The 17643-nt window shown below is 42.1% G+C and overlaps 1 protein-coding gene across 1 annotated transcript in view; it reads left to right on the top strand.

The window, feature by feature from the left end:
• c2h10orf67 (chromosome 2 C10orf67 homolog) overlaps positions 1-17643 on the top strand; it is a 135172-nt gene that overhangs the window by 39310 nt on the left and 78219 nt on the right. The window contains exon 9 of the mRNA XM_033015600.1: positions 11911-11964. Within this exon, the coding sequence (XP_032871491.1) occupies positions 11911-11964 (54 nt within the window). The remainder of the gene's footprint in view (positions 1-11910; positions 11965-17643) is intronic.

Genomic DNA, 17643 nt, shown 5'->3' with positions numbered 1-17643 from the left:
AGCGAAATATGAGATGCTGTTCCTCCAATTTGCGTTTAGTCTCACCCTGACAATGGAGGAGGCCTAGGACAGAAAGGTCAGTGTGGGAGTGGGAAGGGGAATTAAAGTGTTTAGCAACTGGGAGATCAGGTAGGTCCAGGCAGACTGAACGAAGGTGTTCAGGGAAACGATCGCCCAGTCTAGGTTTGGACTCGTCGATGTATCAGAGTCCACATCTTGAACAACAGTGAGACTAATAAACTGATGTGTGTTTATTTTAATGCAATGAGTATTATCAGTAAAGCAGATGAACTTAGAGCCCGGATCAGTGCATTGAACTATGATGCTATGGCCAATGCAGAGACTTTGTTGCGATTTGGTATGTCGCCAAATATTCTTATCGAACTTGTGCAGGTGTTCTGTAAAGAACATAATAACTGGTTGCATCATGGCCTGGTCCTCTAGCTCGAATGCTCAAAAATGAAGGAGGCTGCAGAAAATAGTAGACATTGCTAGGGTCATTATGGAATTTGCCTCCTTGCTATTAAAGTGTTCTACAGGAAGCATTGCCACAAAAAGATGGCTAATACTATCAATGACCCTTACCACCTTGGCTATGTTCTCATGTTGCTGCTATCATCAGGAAGAAGGTACAGGAGCCTGACAATAATGACTTCCAGGTTCTTCCCATTAACCATCTTCCAATTAACCACGAGGGTCTTGAACCACATTGCACAACTCTACCTCAGCAATGATCTACTATGGACTTTGTATAGATTGCACTATGTACTATGGTGTGCACTATTAAGGTCTGGTTACCTGAGGAATTACTGATTATTTGTTGTGTTTTTGATTATTGTAGATTTATTTGTTGTGTTGAATTAATATTCTTGCAATACTGCAGGAGGTAAGGATTTAATTATTCCCTTCTGGGTGCATAAGACAAACATTGTTGACTCTTGAGAAGCATTTCAGAATTGAAAAGATAATGTATTATGTGACTTCCTTTTTTAAACGGAAATGAATGGGCCTGCCCCACTTAGGTGATTTTTCAGGCAACTGCCAGCGACTGTCAAGTTGCCAGCAGTCGCCTGAAAAACCAGCAACTGGAACGGCGACTGTCAGAGTGGAACACACACACACACACACACACACACACACACACACACACACACACACACACACACACACACACACACACACACACACACACACACACACACACACACACACAAGCACATTGCTTCCTTCACCAGTCCGTTATGCAGGCGGGGGACAGGGCAAGCAGGAGCAATCTAAAAAAATCACATGGTGCAAAGCCAAGGTGAAACAGACACACACCATGATGAACAGGAAGGTTGGCGCTGTAAAAAGACAGCTAAGTCCTTTAAAAGGAGGGGGGAGAAGTCCAGTCGCCACATGGTTGCCAAATGTTCGCGGGTGGTTGCCGGGGAGTCATTGAAAGTACATACAATCACCTTCATGGTCATGAGGAGTTCCCGCAATCTGGGAACCAGTCACGGCCTCATGTTGAAAAATTAGCGGCGACTAGAATGAAGCCGCCATGGAGAGTAGCAATATTTCTCGTGCCGTAGGTGGGTCACCAGGAGGTCCTAGTGGGTTGCCAGGAGGTTGAAGGTCCTCGTAGGTTGTAGCCAGTGCTGACCGGTGAATTTCATTGGCTCATTGCGGAAAAAAAACATAAGCAGTAGTTTCCAGCACCAAGGATAACCGACTGGTAATGTTAAATGTCTGCCGAGCTTCACAGCCGTGTATCTCTGGCTTCTTAAAAGTTGTCTGGCTTCTTTAAAGTTGTCTCCAGTCCTTCTCCCTCCTTCTCCCCTATCTCCTCCTGTCTTTTAAAGGACTTACCGTACACTGTGCTTTAGCCGTCTTAATTACAGCGTCAACCTTCCTGTTCATCGCGGTGTGTGTCTGTATCACCTTGGCTTTGCAGTGTGTGTGTGTCTGTCTGTCTGTCTGTCTGTCTCCGTTGCGGTTGCCAGTTTTTCGCACTTCCAGTTGCCCGAAAAATCACCTCAATGGGACTGATTTAATTTATTGTTGTATTTCATATGTAATTTTTGCGCCTTATGTGAGCTGTTATGTTATGTTCTGTTATGTTGTCTGTTTATGATGTCTTGTTTATTCTTCTGTACAGCACTTTGGTCAACATTGGTTGTTTTAAAGTGCTTAACAAATAAAGTTGGATTGGATTGGATTGATTGCTCTCTGTTAAATATAATCCTGTGTATTGGCTTCCACTGCATTCTGTGCCTGAGAATTCCACAGATTCACAACTCGCTGTGTGAAAAAGTTTTTTCCTCATCTCAGTCCTAAATGCCCTATCCCTTATTCTTCAACTATGACCCCTGGTTCTGGATTCCCCCAACATGGGGAACATATTTCCTGCATCTAGCGTGTCCAATCCCTTAATAATCATATGTTTCTATATGATCCCCTCTCATCCTAAATTCTCGTGAATATGAGCCCAATCGATCCATTCTTTCATCAATGTCAGTCCTGCCATCCTGGGAATTAACCGGGTGAACCTACGCTCCACTTCCTCAATAGCGAGAATGTCCTTCCTCAAATTAGGAGACCAAAACTGCACACAATACTGCAGGTACAGTCTCCCCAGGGCCCTGTCCAACTGCAGTAGGACCTCCTTGCTCCTATACTCAAATCCTTTCGCAATGAAGGCCAACATGCCATTAGCTTTTTTCATTGCCGGCTGTATCTGCATGTTTACTTTCAATGACTGATGTACAAGGACACCTCGGTCTCGTTGTACCTCCCCTTTTCCTAATCTGACACCATTCAGATAATAATCTGCCATCTTGTTCTTGCCACCAAAGTGGATAACCTCACATTTATCCACATTATCCTGCATCTGCCATGCATCTGCCCACTCACCCAACCTATCGAAGTCTCCCTGTAGCCTCATAGCATCCTCCTCTCAGCTCTGCCACCTCGCTTTGTGTCATCCGCAAACTTGGAGATATTACTTGGAGATATTCCTTCGTCTAAATCATTAATATATATTGTAAATAACTGGGGTCCCTGCACTGGGCCTTGCAACACACGACTTGTCACTGCCTGCCATTCTGAAAAGGACCCGTTAATTCCTACTCTTTGCTTCCTGTCTGTCAACCAGTTCACTATCCATGTCAATACCCTACCCCCAATACCATGTACTTTAACTTTGCACACTAATCTCTTGTGTGGGACCTTGTCCAAAGCTTTTTGAAAGTCCAGAAGCACTGGCTCTCCCTTATCCATTTAACTTGTTCCATCCTCAAAAAATTCCAGAAGATTAGTCAAGCAAGATTTCCCCTTCATAAATCCATGCTGACCTTGACCGATCCTGTCACTGCTTTCCAAATGCGCTGCCATTACATCTTTAATAATCAACTCAAGCATCTTCCCCACTATCGATGTTAGGCTAACTGGTCTATAATTCAAAGATAGACACAAAAAGCTGGAGTAACTCAGCGGGCCAGGCAGTATTTCTGGAGAGAAGGAATTGATAACGTTTCCGGTCAAGACTCTTCTTCAGATTGGTCTTCTATAATTCCTGTTTTCCCTCTCCCTCCTTTCTTAAAAAGTGGGGTTACATCGTCTACCCTCCAGTCCACAAAAACCGATCCAGAGTCTATAGAACAATGGAAAATGATCACCAATGCATCCACAATTTATAGGGCCACCTCTGTGAGTAATCTGGGATGCAGACCATCAGGCCCAGGGGTTTTATCTGCCTTCAGTTTACCCAACTCCATTTCATGACTAATGTGAATTTCCTTGAGGTCCTCCAGTGTGATACTGGAACCTCAGTATTTCTGAGAGATTTTGTGGCTTCCTTAGTGAATATTAACTCATCTATTTCTGACTGACGAACCTACATTTGTCTTCACTAATTATTTCCTCTTCACATATCTGTGTTCCCCAATATTAACTCACCTGTACACAACAGTAGTGGGCCTCATCCGCAATAACGACGACCAGGCATATAGAGAGGAGGTGGAACAGCTGGTGAGCTGGTGCAGCAGGAACAACCTTCTCCTAAATGTGAACAAAACCAAGGAGATTGTCGTCGATTTCAGAAGGAAAATTCAGCCCAGTCACACTCCACTTTGCATCAACAACTCAGCAGTGGAGCAGGTGAAAAGGATCAAGTTCCTGGGGGTGCATATAACGGACACCTTAAACTGGTTCACAAACATTACATCTCTGGCAAAACGGGCACAGCAGCGGTTGTACTTCCTCCGCAGGTTGAGAAGTTTACACCTCCACCCTCCCATCCTCGCCACTTTTCTACAGAAGCACAATTGAGTCGGTCATGACCAGCTGCATCTCTACGTGGTGCGGCAGCTGTACAGCTGCGGACTGGAAGTGCCTTCAGAGAGTGGTGAGGACAGCGGAAAAAATCATTGGGACTTCTCTTCCTTCCATCATGGACATGGGGTACAAGCGCTGTCTGATTAGAGCTAAGGGCATTACCAGAGCCCCCACAATTTGGACTGTTTATACTGCTTAACTCTGGGAGGAGGTACCGCAGCATGAAGAGCGGGACAACCAGGTTCTGCAACAGCTTCATCCCCCAGGCCATAAGATTACTGAACAATCAACAAAACCGAGGCTAGAACTTTTTAAATATCGACACTTTTTAAAAACTTTTTATATATATTTATTTTACAGAACCATGCACATGAGGCATTTTTATGGACGCACCTAGCACTTTTACTTTTACTATTTACCTGATTTGGAGAGTCAAATGCAATGAAATTTCGTTCAAGGTGCACTGTGTCTAGGTGTATATCTGAATGACAATAAAGTTTTCATTCATTCATTCATTCATTCATTCATTCACCTGTTTCTGACTGTGAGGGACCTACATTTGTCTTCACTAATATTTTCCTCTTCACATATCTGAAGAAGCTTTTTTGAGTCCGTTCTTATATTCCCCACAAGCTTTCCTTCATGCTCTATTTTCTTCCTCTTAATTAACCCCTTTGTCCTCCTCTGTTGAATTCTAAATTTCTCCCAGTCCTCCGGTTTTGCTGCTTCCTCTGGCCGATTTATATGCCTCTTGGATTTAACACTACCCCCAATTTCCCTTGTTAGCCACGGTTGAGCCGCCTTCCCTGTTTAATAGACAGTGAGGACGCATATCTAAGTTTACAACAAGATCTAGAGATGGTAAGGTGGGTTAGGGAATGTCAAGTGGAATTTAACGCTGGAGAAAATCCACAGGGGATGTTTCGGGTTTGGACCCCTCTTCAGATGGATTGTAGTAGGGGGAGCAAGGAAAAGAAAAAAACTGGTAAACAAGGCATTTGGGACCCTTGCCTTCATTAAGAAGGATATTAAGTGCAAACGTTGGCATATCATGATGCAGCTATACAAGTCATTGGTGAGACCACACTTGAAGTACTAAGTGCAGTTCTGGTTGCCCAGTAGGATGACATGCTAGAAGGCTGGAAAAAGGAGTCGGGGGTAGTTGTGCAGGGTTGTTTTTCTGATTGGAAACCAGTGACCAGTGGAATGTCCACTGCTATTTGTTATATAGATTAATGATTTGGATGACAATGTATTTAACATTATCAGACAATCTGCAGATGATACCAAAATACACGGCATAATAGACAGTGAGGAAACATATCTAGGTTTAAAACCTTTTCTACTTCTAGGTTTACAACAAGATCATTTAGGGTGCAGATGCGATTCATCATGTTGTTAACTGTGTTGCGGGAGAGGTTAGATAGTCTAGAATCTTTTTCTTAGGAGTGGAGGAGGCTGAGTGACAACGTTATTGAGTTGTACAAGAGCATGAGGGGCATGAATAACATGAACAGACTCATGGTAAAGGATTCTAAAGAGTTAGAGGGTTAGAGGGAGAAATTTAAGAGGGACATAAGGGGCATCTTTTTCACTCAGAGGATAGTCCGTTTCTGGAATGAGCTGCCAGAGTACTGTATAGTAGTGGATACAATTATGATTTAAAAAAAACATTTGGACAGATACATGGTTCGAAAAGGTTTCAAGAGCTTTGGACCAAATACAGGTAAGTGAAACTACCCCAATATGCCAACTTGTTCACATGGACAAGGTGGGCCAAAGGACCTGTTTCCATCTTGTACAATCCTGTGACTCTTTTACTCTAAAATACTCAGAGGCTATTTAATTGATCATGCAATTGCATCATTCCATTCGAAAGAAAACACCAAAGGCAGTCCATGTAACCTGACTAGCAGAACTGCTTGACTTTTAACTTTTCTGATTTCCTTAATTGACGTTATACTTACAGGGATAGAAATTCCTCTCAGTCACTTGCATTACATGTGCGATATGGTATAAAATGTGCAATGTCTTCTGTGGAACCAAATCTTGGGATTACCAGACAGTGTACAGCAGTTCCATCAAGTGAATTTAACATTAGTGATAGAAAATAACTTTCTTCAATCTAATTCAAATGGATAATTTACAGCTCGCAACAGGTGTTATACCTTGTTACATCAGTCTAAAATGATGTATGTAACCTGAAAATGATAATAATTTAAAATTAGCCTGGTTTTTGGTCAAAAAGCAATTAAAATCTGAATGATCCCAATTTAGTTAAAATTTAGGTATATGTTTAGATGAGATATTTACATAGTAGTACAGAAGAAAATATTCTCCAATTCATTCTGCCCTTAGAAATGTGACATTTATTGATTTATAGATTCATAGATTTTCTCTGAAGAGAAACATTATTTCACTATCCAGTTGGACATGTCTGTTTCGGTCATGCCCTCTCACTCTTTTAAATTCCGGTGGATAAAATGTTGTTCAATGCTCTTCAGCAGACACCCTTGCCTATTCCTGGAATTAGCTCAGCAAACTTTACATTAATTAATCCTATTTCATTGCACAATACCATTTCCGCTATAGCTTGCTCTTGGAACTCCAGAATATATTATTCCAAGAAACTATTTCCAAGGGGCACATCATCAAACCCTAATCCAGGTCATCTATGTCCATCTAATTTTTCATTTTATGTATTGGTTAAAAATCATGCCTTGATTATCACTGTACCTTTCTAAAAAATTTCCATGTGACTTAGTCCTGTGACACTGCGCAATCTGCAATAATCCCCTATTGTTCATTGCATTAATTATTTCTGACATATCTATTTAAACTCCATTGTGCTGTTTAGTTTAGATTCATCTGTGATTTTAACAAATTTGCATTTTGTTGCTGCATCTAGGTCATTAATTTAAATTAGAAATGGCTCTGATCTCAACACAGATCACTTGTACAAATAATTCAGCACGAAACACACTGAATTGATTCATAAATATTTGTATTTACTATAGTTTCGAAAATTTCTCGACAGTGTAATACCTAAAATCTAAATTACTTTTTAGAAAACTACCTCAAGGAAATCTAATTATGACATAAGGTTATTAACAGTCTGTTCATGTGTAATTTTCATTAACAGATAATTAGCTGGACAATCTTTCCTTGAGGGTAAATGTACACTTTGGAAAATGAGCAGGATAATTTGTATCCTCCATGTCTACACGTTATCAAGCGTTTATTACCTTGTAGAATTTTTTTCAATTACGCTTGATGCTAAATTCCATTATTTTACACTGGATTTGTGTACCTATCGTTAGTTGCGTGCCTGCTTTGTCATGCTTAGAATACACTATTAGCTAAATAACACAAAAAGTTCTTACAGATTAGATTAAGAAAAATAAGGTGATTAAATGTAATATGGGCTGTAGGTGCTAAATAACAGAAGCATGTTTGTAAGTCACAAAGTAGAAAAATCTCCTCCAACCTCATCCATTGCATCCGCTGCTCTAGATGTCAGCTGATCTACATCTGTGAGACCAAGCGTAGACTTGGAGATCGTTTCGCCAAACACCTCCGCTCGGTCCGCATTAACCAACCTGACCTCCTGGTGGCTCAGCACTTCAACTCCCCCTCCCATTCCGTATCCGACCTCTCTGGCCTGGGTCTCCTCCATGGCCAGAGTGAGCACCACCGGAAATTGGAGGAACAGCCCCTCATATTCCGCTTGGGGAGTCTGCATCCTGGTGGCATGAACATTGAATTCTCCCAATTTTGTTAGCCCTTGCTGTCTCCTCCCCTTCCTATCTCTCCCTCAGCCCTCAGGCTCCTCCTCCTCCTTTTTCCTTTCTTCTCCCCGCCCCCCCCCCCTCCACCCCCCAGCAGTCTGAAGAAGGGTTTCGGCCCGAAACGTTGCCCATTTCCTTCGCTCCATAGATGCTGCCGCACCCGCTGAGTTTCTCCAGCATTTTTGTGTACCGTAGAAAAATAGAATGCTATTATGCATGTCCAAAAGTAAATCAAACGGAGATGCTTACAGTATAAATTTAAAATATTGATGGAAGCTTTCAACTAAGTATTGTCCCTAAGATTGGAAATCTCACAAAGATAGTGCCATTATGATTATCCATCATTAGGCAAGATTATCCCATCAGGCAAGAGGTACAGAAGTGTGAAAATGCATACCTCCAGATTCAGGGACAGTTTCTAGTTCCTAGTTTCTAGTTCCTTTCCAGTAGTTATCAGGCAACTGAACCATCCTATCACCAAATAGAGAGCGGTTCTGACCTACCATCTACCTCATTGGAGACCCTTCGACTATCTTTAATCGGTCTTTACTGGACTTTATCTTGCACAAAACTTTATTCTTGCACTTCCTGTCTTTATCACAGTAATTAAATGCCAACATCATGTATCTTCTTTAAACTAATGATTCACAGGATGTTGTAACAGGTTGCCAAAATTTTAACTCCCATTCCCATACTAACCTGTCTGGCCTGGGCCTCCTCCGCTGTCAGAATGAGGCCACACACAAATCACAGGAACAGCACCTCATATTTCAGTTGGGCAGCTTACAACCTAGCATTATGAATATTGATTTCTCAAATTTCTAGTAACCCTTGCATTCCCTCTCTCTATACCCCCCCCCCCCCCACCCGCACGCCCTGGTTGTCCTGCTAATTTCTCTTTTCGTACCCCTTCGTTATCACCTCTTCCACAGACCACAATGGACCATTGTGGGCTTTACTTTTCCTTGGCCATCGGTGCTGGTTCTGATTTGTTTTTAACCTTTTCATACCTCTAGTTTCCCCATTCCCTTGACTCTCAGTCTGAAGAAGTGTCTCAATCCCAAACGTCATCTATTCCTTTTCTCCAGAGATGCTGCCTGACCCGCTCCAGCATTTTGTGCCTACGGCCTAAACCAGCATCTGAAATTCCTTCCTTCACATTCCCAGGATGTTGCAGCGTGAGGAAGAGTAATGGCAGTCTTGTTGAGTGTTAAGGGGAAATCATCAGGTTTCCATTATGCAGATGGTCAATGTTCAAATTGTAGACAGAAGTAATACGTTGTTGCTTTTAGGTTTAGGTTTATTCGAACATGCATACCAAAGGTACAGTGAAAAAACGTTGTTTTGCATGCTATCCAAACAAATCTGATCATAGTATACTGAAATACAATCAACCCAAACTCAAGTACAATAGGTAAAATGAAGGGAAAGGTATAGAGTGCAACATTATAATGCAACAATTCCAGAGTCAAGTGTCCGTAAAATTGTCTTGGGGATCTGATTGAGATTTTTGAAGAAGTAACCTAAAAGGTGTATGAGGACAAAATGTAGACATTGTCCATATGGACTTCAGCAAGCCATTTGATAAGGTTCCGCATAGTAGGCTGCTCTGGAAGATTAGATTGCATGGGAGTGGTATCTGACAGGACAGAGAATTGGCATCATGGAAGGTAGCAGAGAGTGATGGTGAAGGTTGTTTTTCGGATTGGTGGCCTGTGACTAGTGGTATGCCTCAGGGATCAGTTCTACTCGTGATTTATATCAACTATTTGGATGAGAATGTAGAAGGCACGATTGCAGATTGTACTAAAGTAGGTGATATCGTAGATACCAAAGATGGTTGGAGTGGAGAGAGAATCCATGGATAGATTAGTTAACCTTTGGAGCCCAGGTCATTACAAACGTTATCTTTTTGACAGAGTCGTGGAATTTTTTTTTTAAAGCAACAGCTTTAATCATTTTCGATGCATAGCTTTGGTCATGAGGATATTTTCCTGAGTCTGACATCTTTTGTGGTTCATTAAGAGCTCTGAATCCCCGTGTGGTGCACAGAATCCCATTTTCCCACATATACCTGCTGTAACCTATCAAAGGTTCAATAAAAATCAATACAGAAAAAAATTGATAATATATATGCAAGAGAAGGTTTAAACTGGAATAATTAGGCGTATATCAACCCTTCTTACCAACAGTAATACAGCAAACTAAATTTAGGGAAAGAGTCATCTTCACGTCTGGGTTTGAGGAATGTATGAGCTCTAAACTATGGCAGCTGCTGGAAAATTGAAATAAGAACAGAATATGCTGGAAATACTTATCAGATGAAGCAGTTTCAGTGTGAGAAGAGATAGAGTTTTGATGAATCTGAAATGTTAAGTCTGTTTTTCTATTTTTTATTTAAGTAATCCAGATGTAATGTGATTTTGGTTTAACACGTATAATATAACATATTCCCATTATGACTGATTTAAAACATTTTATGGGCCTGTCCCACTTAGGCAACTTTTTAGACGACTGCAGGAGACTATGCAGTCGCCACATGCTCGTGGGTGGTTGTCGAGGAGCCCACAGACCCTTACCACCCACCCCACCCACACAACCTCTCCCCCAGCCCCAACACCCCCAACAACCCCCCTGCCTCCACACTCCTCCCCCCCACAACCCCCTCTGCCCACACGCCCCTCCCCCCACAATTGCTCTGCCATCACACCCCCCCTCCCCCCACAATTGCCCTGCAGTGGGACTCAAAGTCAGTCCAGCTCCATGATGTTAGGCCGCAGAGCGACCGGAGATGCGATCAGGAAAACAAACACATCTCCGGCAAGGTAAGAAACTGCTCCTCCCCCACACAACCCCCTCCTCTCTCCCCCTCCCCCTACATAAAATAAAGCGGAGAACATTTACACAAACTTTTTAAACGCAATAAAAATAACAAAAAAATATGAAAAAACAGACAGGCTTTGGCAGGGCTGCCAATCATGCAGTGGCCCTGGTGGTTCATTGTTCATTCAGCAAATCTGAAAACATTTTAATGTTCTAGTCTTCAGCAGTCAGGCTGCACTGAGAAAGATTACAGCATCTGCACACAAGATGATGCAATCCATGGCCCATAACAAGTGATATATTCACAGCTTTGAGCCTGATTAGACCACTCTACAAAGTGAGGGACCCTCAGTGCCAAGCATTCCATCATGTACCCCTAATATCCTCCACTCTTAATTTTGAGTACTCCCACCCATTCCATTATCCTTCATCCAGTCTCCATTTTGCCTCATTGCTGTGGCGTCCTGTGAGGCTACAATGGAGGTGGGATTTTAACAGTGCTTCCCTGCTTCCCAGTAGACAGCTCAGCAAGCTGCCATCAATGAACACACGAGTTGACGTCAACTGCTTTTAAAAGACTCGAAAACATCTTCTTAGAGATGTATTCTAATGTAATGATGTTTAATTTAGTGATCCTTGCTTTGGCATTAGCGCTAAACAATCCATCTGTTTAGCACAACAAAAATGGATTTAATCCAAATTCTAGAATCATAGAATCGTACACCATGGAAACAAGCCATTTGGCCAAAATCATCCACGCCAATCAGTGGGCACCATTTTTCTAATGCCATCACCCAGAACCTGGTACATTGGCCTCTATACCTAAGCTATTCAAGTACTCATCTTAGACAATGAAATGTTAGCGATTTACTTTCAACCACTCTCTCAGGCGGTGCCTTCCAGGTGCTCACCTCTTTCTGGATGTAGAAGGTTCCCTTCATAGCCCCTCTGAATCTCTTTTTATTTTATTTTCTATTGACAGTTGGAACTACAGAAAGCGAAAATGGACAGTATGTTCCGTATCACCTTGCTGAAGGTAAGTGGCCCTTTTCTTGCAAGTCCAACTTTCAGAAAGATTGTGTTAGTGTGCCATGGAAAAAATAAGTAGGTTAGTGAGTTTATCAAGGAGTTAAGAAATATTTAAAAATGTGGTTAGCAGTAGACATAATAGTGGATATCCTTGTTTTTAAGTATAAACATTTAAGAGAAAGGTAGTGGACTGCTTGGTTTGGAGGAATTAAAAAAGGCCCAACGGGTCCCACTTGGTCTAGTAGGCATATCAAACTCATCCTGATCTGGAACAAATGATCACAGTGCAAGATTTATAGCTTTATCTGATTATTTACCAGCATTTAATCAATTATGTTCAATCGTTTTACTGTAATACAATTGGTCATCTGGTTTGAACAGTCATGACATGTAAATGAAGGGCATTGAGTAGATATCTAGCATTGAACTGTTTCAGACTATCTTGGGCAGGAAATCTATCTTTAGAAGATGAAAAACTATTTAAGAAAGATCAAAATGAAACAAGTTAAGCTGATAAGAAACTTTTCCTACACTGTGTCATCTTCTAGTACTGAGCTGGTCCATTTTGCTCTCCTGACAGAAAAGATTAGCATGATGGGGGAGGCAGACAACTATGAATTGTTGGGGACCGATTTTTTTGTCCAAAAGAAGGGATATCTTGAATCTCTCCAAACTCAATTTATTTTTTAACTGCATGTTGTTCTTGAGAGACTAATATATACTGAAATCTGGTTGGTTCCATATGGATTTCCAATTCTGTTAAAATACTCCTAATAATAAATCTACCAAAAGAAAGAATTTGCATTTGATTCATGAAAAACAATGTGCGTATTTTCAAAGCTCTGGGCACATTCAACTCAATAGTAAATAGACCCATTTCATGATGATCTCATTGAAAGCTGTGATTATAAATGAACTGTGAGAAATGGAAAGATGACTGTGTTAAAGAAACTTCATGAACATGGTGCACAATAACCATGCATGACAATGGTAGTGACCTCGTATATCATTGTCACTGCCACACAAGATTAGAAATTGGCACACTTTGTATTTGTATAGCTAGCATCACAGTATTATAGAAGAAAAAGTAAATCAGCTGGCCTTGTGGTCAGAAACTGGCATACTGAAAAGCTGTCTCATTTTATTGTATATTACTGACAAAATGACAACTTTGCAAATTAAGAAACTGAAGCTCGGAACTATTTTGCCAATTTAAATACTTGTCAATTGACGGAATTTGTCATTTCTGTTTTAAGTTACTTCAGTTGCAAAGCTATCACACTTGGATGAATACTGCAGAATCAATCAAATTATTTTTTGTAGTGTGATTGGAACTTATTTTCCCTCCGACTACTTTTGTAACTATGATACGCTCTGGAGTACTATCACTAATCAGCTAAAGCTGACATTTCTTTGCAAATAAATTATGGATAATGCAACAACATTAAAGACCAAAGATTGAAATTAGTTACATTTTTGGTTTTAGAGAAGTAATATTTCAGAAGAAGGAAGCCAATTAATTTTGAAATGACATGTTAAGCTACAAATATAATTACATAATTACTTGTACAAACAAAGAACTGCAGATGCTGGTAAATACACAAAGGGACACAAAATTTTGGAATAACTCAGGAGGTCAGGCAGCATCTCTGGAGAACATGGATATGTGACGTTTCGAGTCAAGACCCTCATTCGGATTATTGTTTAAGAAGGAACTGCAGATGCTGGAAAATCGAAGGTAGACAAAAGTGCTGGAGAAACTCAGTGGGTGCAGCAGCATCTATGGAGTGAAGGAAATGGGCAACGTTTCGGGCCAAAACCCTTCATCCTTCTACGGATTGATTGTAGAGGGAGAGATGACAGCAGGAAAAGGTGAGAGGAAGGACAAAGCGTGGCAGGCAATAGATTGATATAGGCAAGGGGGTATTAGGATAAGTAGATGGTTGGAACAAAGGCCGGAGATAAGGACAAGATGTGAAGAAGATTGAAGAAGAGTTGAAAAACTCGCAGCCTGGTTGACACGTGGTCTGAGGAGGTCACTAACTCTCCTTCATGCTCGAGGGATGTTCCCGCATACTCGCGGCCTCAGTTGGGTCGAAGGAAAATTGGTCGGCATGGTTCTTTTGAACTCGTAGTGCAGTGGAGTGAGGTCGTTAGGCAGTCGAGGTAGCCGTAGGCAATCTCCTTTGCTGACCGGGCATTTTAATTGGCTCATTGGAGTTTTCAGAACCAAGGAAAACCGACCGGTAATGTTAAATGCCTGCTAAACTTTATTAAAAGTTGTCTGGCTTCTTAAAAGTTTCTCCCCCCTTTCTCTCCCCCCACCCCCTCCGTGCTCTCTAAAGGACTTACCGTACACCGTGCCAGCCGTCTTTTACCTTCCTGTTCATCGTGGGTGTGAATTTCCCCCGCTTTCCCTGCCCCCCGCCTTTGCGATGTGTTTGTGTGTGAGTTGATGGTCGATCCAGCTCGCGGTTTCATCGCTGACGGTCGATCCAGCTCGAGATTTTTCAGGCGAGTGCCCTCGAGTTTGAGGGTCGAAGACAGTCGCTGAAAAGTCGCGTTAGTGGGACAAGCCCTTTGGGATTATGAAGCCAGAGGGAGGAAAGTAGTTGGTGGGGATGGGAGGTGGTGGCGGGGAGAAATAAGTGGTAGTTCATGTGGAGCATGGTTAGTTAAAAGGGGTTAGTTGGAGGTTACCTAAAATTGGAGAATTCACTTTTCGTACTGTTGGGTTGTAAGCTACCCAAGTGGATAATGAGGTGTTGTGCATCCAGTTTGAATGTGACCTCATTCTGGCAATGGAGGAGTCCCAGGAGAGAAAGGTCAGTGTGAGAATGGCAAGGGAGTGCACATGTTTAGCAACTGGGAGATCCAGTAGGCCTTTGCGCACTCTTAAGTGCCACATAGTTAAAAGTGTGCTGACACCTGCATGTTCCTGTTAGATGGAAGGGCAAAGCTTGTGGGCGTAAGGAAGCTTGGATGACGAGTGAAATTGAGGCTCCGGACAATAATGATAAGGCATGGGGCAGGTATAGGCAGCTGGAATCAAGTGTATCCCTGGAGAAGTTTCAGGAACTGAGGAGCAAACTAAAAAAGGAAATCAGCAGGGCACAAACGGAACAGGAGACAGCTGTGGCAGATAATATTAAGGATAATCCCAAGAGAGTTTATACATGTATTAAGGTAAAAAGGTTAACCAGAAAGAAAATGGGATTCGTCAGGAATCAAAGGAATCAGGAAACTTTGTGCAGAGCTACAGGAGATGGGCAAGATCCTAAATGAATATTTCTCCTCTGATTTTACTGTGGGGAAAGACATAAGGACTGGGGAATAGTATTACGGACGAGGAGGTGCTGAAGGTCCTAATACGTAAGAAAGTAGACAAATATCCCAAGCCTGACCTGAAATATCCAAGGACAATGTGGGAAGCTAGAAAGGAAATTGCAGGTGTCCTGGCTGAGATTTATGAATCATCACTAAATATGGTTTTGTACATGGGGGATCATGTCTCTCAATTCTATTTGAGTATTTGAAGGTGTGACCTAAAAGGTTGATGAGGGCTGAGCTGTAGACACTGTATGGATTTCAGCAAGACACTTGACAAGTTTCCGTGTGATAGGCTGCACTGGTTGGTTAGATTGCATGGATTGCATTCCAAGGCGAGCTAGCTGACTGGATAGAAAATTAGCCTCAGGGAAGGAGGTGATGGTGAAAAGTTGTTTTTCGGATTGGAGGCCTGTGAATAGTGGTGTGCCTCAAGGATCGTGCTCGATCCATAGCTGTTTGTCATCTCTATCAATGATTTGGATGAGAATGATTGGTAAGTTTGCAGATGACACTGTAGATAGTGACTAGTGGGGTACCGCAAGGCTCAGTGCTGGGACCCCAGCTATTTACAATATATATTAATGATTTGGACGAGGGAATTGAATGCAACATCTCTAAGTTTGCGGATGGCACAAAGCTGGGGGGCAGTGTTAGCTGTGAGGAGGATGCTAGGAGGCTGCAAGGTGACTTGGATAGTTTGGGCGAGTGGGCAGATGCAGTATAATGTGGATAAATGTGAGGTTATCCACTTTGGTGGCAAGAACAGGAAAGTAGACTATTATCTGAATGGTGGCCGACTAGGAAAAGGGGATATGCAACGAGACCTGGGTGTCATGGTACACCAGTCATTGAAAGTAGACATGCAGGTGCAGCAGGCAGTGAAGAAAGCGAATGGTATGTTAGCATTCATAGCAAAAGGATTTGAGTATAGGAGCAGGGAGGTTCTACTGCAGTTGTACAGGGTATTGGTGAGACCACACCTGGAGTATTGTGTACAGTTTTGGTCTCCAAATCTGAGGAAAGACATTCTTGCCTTAGAGGGAGCACAGAGAAGGTTCACCAGACTGATTCCTGGGATGTCAGGACTTTCATATGAAGAAAGACTGGATAGACTCGGCTTGTACTCGCTAGAATTTAGAAGATTGAGGGGGGATCTTATAGAAACTTACAAAATTCTTAGGGGGTTGGACAGGCTAGATGCAGGAAGATTGTTCCCGATGTTGGGGAAGTCCAGGACAAGGGGTCACAGTTTAAGGATAAAGGGGAAATCCTTTAGGACCGAGATGAGAAAACATTTTTCACACAGAGAGTGCTGAGTCTCTGGAACTCTCTGCCACAGAAGGTAGTTGAGGCCAGTTCATTGGCTATATTTAAGAGGGAGTTAGATGTGGCCCTTGAGGCTAAAGGGATCAGGGGTATGGAGAGAAGGCAGGTACAGGATACTGAGTTGGATGATCAGCCATGATCATATTGAATGGCGGTGCAAGCTCGAAGGGCCGAATGGCCTACTTCTGCACCTATTTTCTATGTTTCTATATGGCTCAGCTCTGTCAAGATAATAATTTAATATTGTCAAGCAAAGTGCTTTTACCTACAGATAGTTATACTTATATTAGGCCTGGCACACTACGTCATGGCTGGACCACTGTATTAGTACAGCTGATGCACATGCCTCCTTGGGGTGTATGAGCATTTTGTATGGGGCGCCAATGACTGATCATATACCTGTTGCTATGACAATAAATGTTGAACACATACCTGTGGTATCCAGAGATAGAAATAGCTTTAATACAGAAAAACTGGACTGGTCAACGCTCACAAAGAAAGACATCCTAGCCTATTATGCCCATACAGATAATCCTTAAGCAATATTCATCTACCTAAAGATGCAATAATGTGTAGTAATGTTAATTGTAAGGATATGAAGCATAGGAAAGATATCTGCTCCATGTATAATGATATAGTAAGCGCTTTATATGTAGGCAGTAAGCCCTACTGCAAGCATAAAAATAAGACACATAACATCAGGCCTGGCTGGGATCAGTATGTAGCTGAGTATCATGCTGAAGCCCGTGAAGCCACTAAATCATGGGCTATGGCCAGTAGACCCAGACAGGGGCCTGTGTTTGAGTACACGAAGCTCACTAATGCAAGGTATAAGTATGCTATTCGTTTCAGCTGTAAAAATGAGCAAGCTATGTGGGCTGATTCCATGGCTAAGAAGCTGCTAAGTAACAATGCTACTGATTTTTGGAAAGAAGTGAGAGCTCTTAACAGTAGCAAAACATCTCTACCATGCACTGTAGATGGAATCTCCGGTACAGCTAATATCGCGGGGTTATGGCGACAACATTAT

Source organism: Amblyraja radiata, chromosome 2 (assembly GCF_010909765.2).
Source record: "Amblyraja radiata isolate CabotCenter1 chromosome 2, sAmbRad1.1.pri, whole genome shotgun sequence".
NCBI classification, from domain to species: domain Eukaryota; kingdom Metazoa; phylum Chordata; class Chondrichthyes; order Rajiformes; family Rajidae; genus Amblyraja; species Amblyraja radiata.
This window is presented reverse-complemented; position numbering and strand designations above follow the sequence as displayed.